Source organism: Antennarius striatus, chromosome 20 (assembly GCF_040054535.1).
Source record: "Antennarius striatus isolate MH-2024 chromosome 20, ASM4005453v1, whole genome shotgun sequence".
In the NCBI taxonomy this organism is placed as follows: Eukaryota; Metazoa; Chordata; class Actinopteri; order Lophiiformes; family Antennariidae; genus Antennarius; species Antennarius striatus.
This window is the reverse complement of record NC_090795.1, coordinates 6,858,631-6,869,124: the sequence shown is the minus strand read 5'-3', so window position 1 is coordinate 6,869,124 and position 10,494 is coordinate 6,858,631. Positions and strand designations below refer to the sequence as shown.

Below are 10,494 nucleotides of genomic sequence, written 5' to 3'. Positions count from 1 at the left end.
CAGTGAGTTGAAGAGCAAACAAATAATTTGCAGTGTAAGTTTCTTTTGAATGTTTGATAAAAATCACATTCTCATTGTTTCTCCTGGTGGTGATGATGCAGTTATATAAAAAAAAAAAGTCATTGTGTTGAAGATGAATCTATTGGAGCAAGAAACACAGGATTCTTCAGATGCCAGCAAAATTATCTTATAAATTTTAATCAATTTCTGTATTTACAAATACATTATTATAGGAACCATTTGTATTTACAAAATAGCGCTCTTGGAGAAAAAAAAGATTCTGTACAGTAAAACCTGATATAAGTTAGTAAATTACATTGGTAAGCTATATGTGCAGAAGGTTTAACGACCCATGATACATAGAATTCAAGTTCTAAACCTAAATAAAGATTTTGATTCATGATGAAAACATTTGAAATTATAGTTTGGTTAAACCAAAAAGAGCTTTAAGAAGACCACGACTTCCTTTCACATTAAAATAAACAAATCAAATCTTTTGAGTTCAACTGTGATTCTTATGTATGCCAAGAAAATAAAAAAGTCCGAGACTTAAACCGTGCGAACCTGTCACCGCGAGACAAATGTGGTTTGCTGCAATGCAAACTGAAAATGTGAAGACCTCAGAAACCCAGTTCATCAAAATGTAGCAGGACTTCCTGTCACACAGCTGAGCTGCCATCGTGGCCCAGAATGTGGCTGATGTTGTGGGCAGGACGATTTGGTTGCTTGCCAGAGTCTGAAGACGAGGCGTTGGACAGAGACAGCAGGGGAGACATTGGCATGGATGAACCGTCGGTGGGCATGCCGGTGGCGATCTCGGGGAAAAGCGAGGTGAGGCTGAAGTTTGATATGTGAGGCGTGATTCCAGACGAATTGGCGATGGGCATCGGAGGCATATCTGGAAGCAGGGGGAAGCTGGCCTGACCAAAACCCACAGGGCGAGGTGGCGAGAGAATGGAACCGAAGCGGTTGTTGAGCGGGGGAGCGCTGCCCTTGTCGGCACTTGGGCTCGTAAACATCTGGTTGGGGAAATATTGGAGGGTGACGTCACTGGGGAGGCTGGGGTGAGCGGCTGGAGAATAAGAAGGGTAGAAAGAGGGTAAAGTGTTCTGAGGCTCCACGGGGAGAAGCGACGGAGTCCTGGAGGTGCTGGGTTGGCTGACTGGAGGGATAAAAGTGGAGTTAGCATTGATGGGTGGTGGGGGGTTCATCCCACCCTCGGGGATAAAAGGGAAGCCAAAGTTTTGCGTTAGGTGTTGATCGGCAACCAGGTTGTTGTCACTGGGAACCTGAGCGCTATCCGCCATAAATCGAACAATGGTGCTGCGCCGTGCCTCTCCTCCAGACTGTGGTCTGCTCAGCAGCACCCCCCCTCCTGAAGGTAGAGGCAGGTGACCCTCGGGCTCAAAGGGGTTACCGTGTCTCAGCGACCCCGAGCGAACCCGCTCGCCGGGTCTCAGTTTGGTGGGCTGAGCGTCTCGGGCGATGGTGCGCGAGTGCTGGCTGACAGCGGCGGGCGGTCTGGTGGGGGCAGAGGAGCGGCCCGGCTCAGAGGTGCTGTGTGGGGTCGGAGGGTGGGGGAGACCCGCCCTCACGCCCGGGCCTCCGTGCATATTGTTGCCGACCTGAGAAATGTGGCCTTTGTTGGCCTCTCCGTGACGCATCACCGGCGCCTTCTGCGGCGGGGGCACGCTGGGGCTGGAGGCCTTGGCCTGGATGTCGCCTGAGGAGCTTCCAGACACGCAGGTGTACTCCATACTGACCGGGGGGCAGCACTGCAACCGCTGGTGGTTGCTCTGCTCAGGCAGGTGGGGGGACAGGAGGCTCTGCATGAAACTCTGGTGACACCCTTCCTGCTCCCGAGGGAGCGCCGGTCCGACTTGCACCCCCTGCGTGCTGGGATGAGCTGTGCTGTAGCTTCCACGACTCCTGCCGTCCGCTGGAGGTCCCACACCCATCCTGAACCCCCCCTGCTGCTGCCCCTGAGGGCCCCTCTGTGAGGGCGGCACTGACTTTGGGGCCATGTCACTACCACGGGACACCTGAGCCTCGAATCCACCGTGTTGATGCGTCCCTCCTCCTCCCCCTCCACCTCCCCCACCCCCCATGGCCTTGAACGGCAGACACTCCGACACCCGCTGGACGTCAGCCGACACAGGATGCTCCGAGGGAAGGCGGCTCTGTTGATTATGTGCAATGTTCGCTTTCCCCCGTGACGTGTCCAGGTAACCGCGGAGGTCCGACTGGTCCTGTGCCGAACCGCAGCCGGGCTGAAGGTGGAGAGCCATGTGCTGCTGCTGGTCACCGCTGGTGGGGCTTTTCCCGATCAGAGCCTCTGCAGAGTAGTTGGAAACACGGTGACGTTCCTGCCGGGACGAAGCACAGGACAGATCAGAGGACCGGGACACGGGATTGCTGGGAGGGGAGATGAGCTGCTGCTGCTCCAGAGGCCGAGACGTCATCATCCTCTGCATGGCGTTATGATCCTGACCAGACTGGGGGGGGAGAGAGAAAGTGATACCATCAAAATAAATTATTAGCAATTACAGTATCTTCTGTAATATAAGGCGCACTGTAGGTTTATGAGACAATTACAGGTTTTTAGGTGCCTTATCGTGTGGAAAATACTGTACTCTATATTGGAAGTCATTTTATCATATTAGAGTTATGAAAGTGATTAATGAAAGTAATTCATTGTGTTTATTCTATATATGTTTTAATTTTTTCAGATTTATTATTTTATTCTGCTTTGTCTTTGTAAATGGTCTGTTGTTTTTCACTCATTAGCTGCCAGAGCTTTGGATCAATCATTCTCCTTCGGTGGACTTTCTCCAATGCTCCGAACATTTATAAGTATTTTCTTTCTGTTCTTGACCGACCACAAGATGCTTCGCTCAGAGTGACACTGTGTTCCCTCACTGGTGACCTCTGACATACGCATATTTTGTTGCATCGTAATCTGCCGCAACTTCCTCTGATTCGCCATCCTCTGTTCTGTAACTGGATCAGTCGTCATGACGCTAAATTCCACGATTACAAGTCTGATTTTGGCTAGTCCTTCCCCGTTGAAAAATGTATTTGATGTCTGTAGAACTCATTGACAGCCGGTGAGTTAAGTCTAATATGTGAATTATTTACACATGTTATCCACAGGTTACTGATGTCTAGCATTTGTTTACAACTTCCAGGGAAAAATGAATCAAATTTCTGCAATGAAGTTCCTAACAGCCATTATTTGATATGACAGTGAAAATGAATTGAAATTCAAATGTATTAACTTCTGTTGCTGAATTGGCTCCAAAATTACTTTTTCAAATAGTATGTCGATAAATGGTGATCAATCATGTAATTCTCACCTTGAGGTGCTCTTGCTGGGCCAGGTGGCTGCTGTGGTGGGCCCTGGATCCTGCTGCCGGCCCTTCACAGCTCTTCTCTTGGTGTCTAAAGTGCTGCTGCTGCTGCTGTTGTTGGATCTGCTGCTGCAGATGCTGCTGGTGTCTGGAGTGAGAGCTCTGCTGCTGCTGCTGTAGCTGCTGCTGCTGTTGGTGTTGTTGATGCTGCGTCTGTGGCTGCTGTTGATGTGGCTGCTGTTGGTGATGAGGCTGTTGGTGTTGCGTCGGTTGTTGGTGCTGCTGCTGTGACTGTTGGTGCGCCTGCTGTTGATGCTGCTGCTGCGGCTGCTGCTGCTGTGCGAGCTGCTGATGCTGCGTCTGTTGATGTGAGTGCTGCTGCTGCTGAATCCCAGACTTTTCCAGGTGATGCTGCTTCTGCTGCAGGCCGGCAGGTGATCCGGTCTGACTTACTCTGACCAAACCCCTCTTTTTCTGCACGTGATGCTGCTCCTGGAGCGCCCTCTGGTGGAGAGAGTGGCGCTGCGCGGGGTCAGGCTGAGTCAGGTGATGCTGCAGATGGTAGAGGTGGTGTCTCTGCTGCTCTTGCTGCTGTTTCATGTAAAGGTTTCCTCCGAGGTGTGGCCCCGGCTGGGTTGCAGCGTGCTGTGGGTGGTTGTGTGGGAGATGGAGCACACCCGGCTGGTTCTGTTCAGGGGGTCCTTGAGGAAGGCAGTGCCCATCTATGGGTCGAGTTATTGGGCTCATAAAGGAGTTTGAGGAGAAGAGGGGGCCCGCGCTTTCCGGATTAATCCTGGTCATGGCGGCTGCAGATGTAAGGGGCAGCTGCCCCCCCATCATCTGGTTGTGGTCAGTTGCTTTCACCTCCATGTGGCTGACGGTCGTGACTGATGGAGGGCACGGTTTGGGTCGTTTTCCAGCATTGAGCATCGTCTCCTCCTGAGCCTGCCTCTTGGAGACGATCTTAACTTGTCGCTCGCCCACGCTGACTCCAGCCTGAGCCCGCATTAATACGTTCTTTAAGGGGGTGTACTCGTTCAGCTGGGCAGCGCCTGAGCAAGGTGAGGGAGCATTATTTGAGGATTGCGATATGTGGGCTGCCGCCCCGACAGGTGAGGGAATGGCGCCCTGTTGGCCGGTCAGATTGGGTGAGCCGGGAAAGGGTTGCTGCCCGGAGCTGGAGCGAATCAGATTGTTGATGCTGAGGCTAGCCACGGTGAGGCTCTGAGATTGTACCTGGGGGAGAGACTGAGACTGGGAATATGGGATTTTTTGTGGATGTCGGCTTCCATTGGGACCACTGATAGACCCCTCCCCAGCAAGCCCTCTGGCAGTCACCTGGACAGCGGGCTTCACTGATCCTGTGTCAGTGGGTTTACTCACTTTGGTCTGCGGTCCAGTTGAACTCCTTTCCTTGCTGCTGGACACTGGATGCGTTTTTGATGGCTCCCATGTGGCTGTGGTGGGATTTGTTGCAGAGGCGTTCTCCCCTGAGCAGCTTCCACTCCTCCTTCCTGGACTGTCCTGTTCGAGCATGGCCAAAGCCAACATCTCTGCCTGCTCAGAGGTGAATGGAAACGTTCCAAAGGAGCTAGAGGACGCACCAATACTGTGGCCCTGTGGAAGCATGGATGCCACAGAGAACCCCCTGCCTCCCCCAGCCCCTGTAGACATGGGAGAATCTGCCTGTCGACTTGACGTCATAGGGTGCTCTATAGTTTGGTCATCTAGGTTCGTGTATACCTGCTGAGACAGGGCAAAGTCCTTTCTAGAGGGGGCGTCAGAGGCTGCTGCTATCAAATCCTGTTTCTCTGTGACTGTGGAGAGTCTTTCTACCTGAGCCTCCCGATCTCCTCTAGGGGACAGGGGCATTTTGACTTCAGCAGGATGGCAGGGAGTGGGGTTGGACACATTCACCTCGGTCCGCTGCATTGGCCCTCTACTGGTAGGGACTCTTTTCCTAAGCTCTGAACTTACGGTAGGGGCTCTAACAGAGCTGTTGGCTGCAGAGAACGTTGGGGCGGGTGATGAAATTGTCAAAGTTGTGGACACCAAGGCTGAAATAGTGGTCTGAGATACGGGATTACTACAGGGCAGAGGACACTGGGTACTTGGTCCCTTGGAATGACAAACTGAAGTTGGCTGGGTAGCCGGATTTAAAGATACTGATGCCGCTGTTGTGACAGAGCTGGTACAGACAGGAGTCACACAAACAGTAAAAACACTGGCAGAGGAGTTCAGAGCTTCTGGACCACATGTGGAACTTACAACAGATCTAGAAACAGATCTAGAAACAGCCACGCTGGCAGCCAACTTACTCTGTGTTGTTCCAGTTGCTGAAACGGTGACAGACGGTTTAACGTCTGGAACTGAGCGTTTGGCCACAACAGAGTTGTTTTCCGACCCCACTGCTGGTTCACTCACAGCGGCCACAGACGCACTAACTGATGGCTTGACTGACGCATTGGTAGCAGTCACTACCGCACTCGCCACATCATTAGCATGACTGACCGTTACCTCAGACGGAGTGGAACTAACAGGTCTCTTGCTCTGTGGGTCAGACTGACTCAGTGACGGTGACGCATTAGATGAACTACATGCAACGACCATCTGAGTGTTTTGTGCAGTGGCGACATTTGCTATAGCTTCACTACAGTTTGCAGTTGTGACAGCTGTTGTGCGAATGGGGGGAATATCCTTTGTCGAGGACACGACAGTTTGAGGTGCAGTGACTTGAGTTACTTGACTTCCTCTTGTTGCTGCCACCGGCTTGGTTGGAACAGAAACAGCAGGTTGTGCCTGAAGAAGCTCTTTTTTCTTGGCTGGTTTAGTCCTTTTAGCTGTTTTCCTGGTTGTGTTTAACGTTGTGCCGTGTCTCTTTGCTGTGGGCTTAGAAGCACTGACCACAGGCCTCGATTGGACTGGGTTCAAACTAGGGACCTGTAACTGTCGGACAGGTAGAGCAAGAGTACTCACAGGGACGGACGACGGAGCTGGAGATGGATTCTGCTGGGTTAGTGATGTTGGGGCTGGTGGGGGCTGACTGCTCTGGCTAGTAATGGTAAGGGGAAGGCCCTGAGAAATGCTATGATTGAGACTGCTGAGTGCTCCTAAACTGTTGAGGGCCACGTTAGTTGTTGGTTCCTCACTGGTGGTGGGCTGGACCAGCTGGAGCGTACTCTGCCCCCCCTGGGAGCTGGGCTTGTCGGGAGTCTTCATGGGCTGCAAGGCAAACACTTGGCCATTCACAGTGATCGTCTGTGGGGTTGAAGGAACTGCTGGGGAAGAGGACGCCTGGGTGACGTGAAGGGGAGGGTTCATTTGAGGCTGAACGGGGCGTGGGAGAATGTGCACCAGCTGCTTACCCCCCACACTCTGTAAGGATGTGGCAGGTATGGGGCTGCTGGTGGTGGGTGTCTGAGTGGACACAACAGGGACTGCTGCAGGTACGCCTGCAGGCACTATACCCACCGGGGGATTCTGAGGGGCGGGCGTTGCCTGATTGGGTGCCTGGATGATAACGATATGCTGACAAGGGGTCTGATTGGTTATTTCCTCTCTTACAACTGTCTGAGATGGGCAAGCGCCTGCCTGCTGCAGAATGACCACACTGGGGTTGTTAGTGTTCTGTGGGGTTGTTACACCTGAGGCCGTCCCTATAGTTGGGTTGACTTGAAGCACCTGCATGGTCTGAAGGAGGGGCAACATGGTGGCCTGTGGCTGGGGTACCAAGGCAGGCTGAGGCTGGGGTATGAGAGCAGTTGGTGGATGGGAAACCAATGATGCTTGTTGAAGTAAAGCGGGCTGAGGCTGCGACACAGCAGCAGGGTGGGCCACCATGGCCTGCTGGGGGACTATTGCTGCCTGAGGGAGGACAGCACTCTGTGCTTGGGGGGCTAGGACAGGCTGAGGTTGTGCCTGGTTCAGGACTGCCGGATGTAACTGGGGAGGTCTCTGAAGGGACTGTGCTTGAATGTGGGCTGTAATGGGCGCTTGTTGCACAGACACATGTGGTTGCATCTGCACTTGAATGGGCTGAACGGGTTTATTACCCACCGGACACACGGTCACCTGCTGGACAGCCTGAGTGGTGTTGACGACCTCTGGGGTGGGGAGACTCTGGCAGACTGGCTGTACTGTGTTTCCTGCCATCTGCAGCGTTGTCCAGGTAGTCTGTGTGCTTCCTGCTGCTCCAGCTCTCAGGAAGGCTTGGCTGCTGGGGATAGAAGAGTAGCTTACTGTCCTCACAGCAGCGTCTTGTGTGACCCCAGAACAAACGTCTGACGTGGATGCGGCCTGGGTTAGCATAGTTAGATTGGATATAGGCTGAGTCAGGGTTTCACCGGGAAGCTGTGAGGATGAAGTGGATGCTATGGTGAGAGTCGGGCCTGGGACAGCAGGTTGCGGTTGCTGAGGCAAAGATGAGGCAGCCGCAGGGATCTGAAGGGTGATGTAAGACACAGAAGGTGGAAGAGTGGGGGCTGCAGCTGGTGTCTCCACTACACAATGCTCTATCATTCGGAGGCCCGTTGTTGGTTGGGTGGGACTGGTTGTGGAGCCAGGCAGGAGTGCAGGGGTGGAGGAAGACGTATTAACTTGGAGCAGGGCGCCATTAACTCTCAAACTTGCACTGACCTCAGATGGTGGCTGAATGATTAGTGTTTCAGAAGGTTGTTTAGCTGGGCTTGTCTCCCTCCCTGCTGGACACATCACGTTTCCATTGGAATAAACAATGATCCCCTTTGGGAGTTGGTGAGTGGGGGTCACCTTTGCCACCTTGGCACAGCGCTGTTTGCCTTTCCAATGAATAGTGGGGTCTTCCAGAATGTTAATATCATGGGCTTTGAGAAGCTCAATGTAGTGAGCGCCCTCTCTTCTCAACTCCTCCAGCTGACGTCGAAGTCGACGTATCTCCTCAGCTGCACAAAGAACAAGATATGCACGGATGCACAGATATTCAAGTGTACATAAATATACTTCAATAGCTCCAAGTACTCCAACAGCAACATTCTTCTAACATCAAGTATAAAACAACTAAGTGGAGGTCAAGATGTGGACTCATGCAAAATGAAATTTAGGGTGCCTGTGTAGGTTCTTACTCATCCAGGTCGAGGTAAATTACAAAAAGCGAAAGAAAAAACATCGACTGGAATTGCTTAAGGTTGGTTGAAGACATTTCACTTCTCATCTGGATAAGAGTCGATCCTTTTTTTGCCATTCTTGAAATTTAACATTTCTCTGTTCATGTTTACCTTGGACTTTATCTCCTCCTTCTAGAAGCATTGTGTCATTTTGTTTCTTCAATTCAGTGATGTAGCGAAAAGCCTGGTCCAAGATCATGTTCTTACTCTATGGATAAACAGAGAGAGGTTTGATGTTACAACTTGCCAAACCAGTTTATTGACCAGCAGGATCACTGATTTGACAATATCATGTTCCTGACAAGATAAACAGCAATAGAAACGTGTTACCTGTTTAAGAGCCGGGGAACAAGGTAGAAGATTACCAATGCGGTTAATCCCAGCATTGATCTTCTCTTTTCTGTGTCTCTCAACTATATAAAGAAGAGAGTAACTTTAATGTTGCTAGATTGAGACCATCAGCAGAAAAAAAAACCTTAAACAAGGCAGTCAGATACTGCAACATCCCGTGACATACCTTGATCTACTTCCAGGGTAGGTCAGGATACCCTGAAAGTAGTACCTGACAAATGCATACCTTTGACCTTTCAGGGTAGGTCAAAGCTATGCACTAGCTCTGACCTTAAATCAAAGCTAGTGCATTGGTAGATCAAAGCACTAGCTTTGATCTATGGTCTTGCTAACACTACTGGCCTTCTACCTCGTCTTTCTGTCTTATCCGGTTCCTGAGTGTATAAAAGTTTAAAATTGACCTTGACCTAGTTTTCTCAAAGTCAATGTCATCATCTCATTTTCATCCCCTTTGCTGCTCGAGTAATGTGCTTTTTGTTTCATCTTTCTGTCTGCAATGATTGTGAAGATATTTGGTGGACATACTAACGAATGGACGAACACTGACAATCACAACACATCACCGTTTTGAAGCAGGATGTAATTAACAACAATACACAACTACCGTGTGCACAAAGCAGTAAAGTTATAACAGATTCATAGCTTGATATTACTTTACCTGCATTGTGTGATTCTTTGTTTTTCTTCTTTCTGCGAAAATAAAATGACAGTTCAGTTGTTATTACAACCATATACATATTTAGTGCCTTTGCTGATAATCTGCATAAAACACATCTCCTTACTTGGGTTTACGACCAGGTGTCTGAGTTTCAGTCATCTCTGGCATCCTGTACTAACAGCTGCCTGTATGATAAGGTCAACACATTTAACAGGTGGAACCTAATTCCTTTCTGTTTCTGTCCTGCAACGAAAACATAAAATATTTGACATCAATATGACGACAGTTGAAAAGTATGACACCCTATAAGTACTCAGTTACAATAATGACATGTAATTTTGCACAAGACAGTCAAAAGACCTTATAATAGATCAATCGAACCTTCTAACAACTAAATTACTACATGCTAACAAACTGCAGTGGGGTGTAGATTAACATAATTAGCTTCGCAGCTAACCTAAACTATGTTAGCGATAGACTACACCACAATTGCAGATCGTTTAACAATGGCGTGATCAGTTGGTATTTCTGATCCTAACGCTTACAGAATGACGATCAGATAAATCTCCCATCGCTCAGCTACAACAAAAAACAGAAACATTGGCAATTCCATGTTCAGCTAGCTTTCTGATAGCTCGCAGGCTAATAGCTGTATTAGCTCTTTGCCGTTACCGACATAATTGTGAGGCAAGTTCACGGGTTATTTCTTCACGTCCCTGTTGTATAAATTCCGTAAACAGACGACAGTTCCCACTCACCTCTACTCTCTGCATTTTGGAGGCGGTCAGTCCCAGCAACAACTTTGAGATGGGAGTCCACTAGAAAGCAAGCAAGGCATTCAGCTCATCTCTCAAAACAATCTTGCTCCACCTAACTAAGAGCGGTAAAGGGCGGGCCTTAGCGGAGATGGCGACCAATCACATTTCACATGTTGCGAATTTCAACCAATTGGGCTGCTCAAAGGGGCATTCAGGGTCGGGTTTACTTGGACATG

At 50.0% G+C, this 10,494-nt stretch overlaps 1 protein-coding gene across 2 annotated transcripts; it reads right to left on the bottom strand.

Moving 5' to 3' along the window:
- Positions 1-36: 36 nt before the first annotated feature.
- Positions 37-10,360, bottom strand: LOC137614095 (basic helix-loop-helix domain-containing protein USF3). 2 transcript variants are annotated; one of them, XM_068343622.1, is made up of 7 exons: positions 10,259-10,360; positions 9,625-9,743; positions 9,501-9,532; positions 8,822-8,904; positions 8,603-8,699; positions 3,357-8,269; positions 37-2,495 (listed from the first exon to the last, which is right to left on the bottom strand). In XM_068343622.1, exons 2-7 carry the CDS (start codon positions 9,666-9,668, stop codon positions 660-662), a joined length of 7,005 nt encoding a protein of 2,334 aa, XP_068199723.1. In that variant the 5' UTR covers positions 9,669-9,743; positions 10,259-10,360; the 3' UTR covers positions 37-659. The 2 variants fall into 2 exon arrangements, with proteins under 2 accessions (XP_068199723.1, XP_068199724.1); XM_068343623.1 differs by lacking the exons at positions 8,822-8,904; positions 10,259-10,360 and having other exon boundaries at positions 9,625-9,704.
- Positions 10,361-10,494: the final 134 nt, after the last annotated feature.

Excerpts from the sequence above, each read along its gene's own strand:
- LOC137614095 (XM_068343622.1), bottom strand. The coding sequence starts at position 9,668 with ATGCCAGAGATGACTGAAACTCAGACACCTGGTCGTAAACCCAA. Across the intron at positions 8,700-8,821 it reads GTTCCCCGGCTCTTAAACAG|AGTAAGAACATGATCTTGGA; the intron begins GTAACACGTTTC and ends GTTTATCCATAG. Across the intron at positions 2,496-3,356 it reads CCCAGCAAGAGCACCTCAAG|TCTGGTCAGGATCATAACGC; the intron begins GTGAGAATTACA and ends CTCCCCCCCCAG.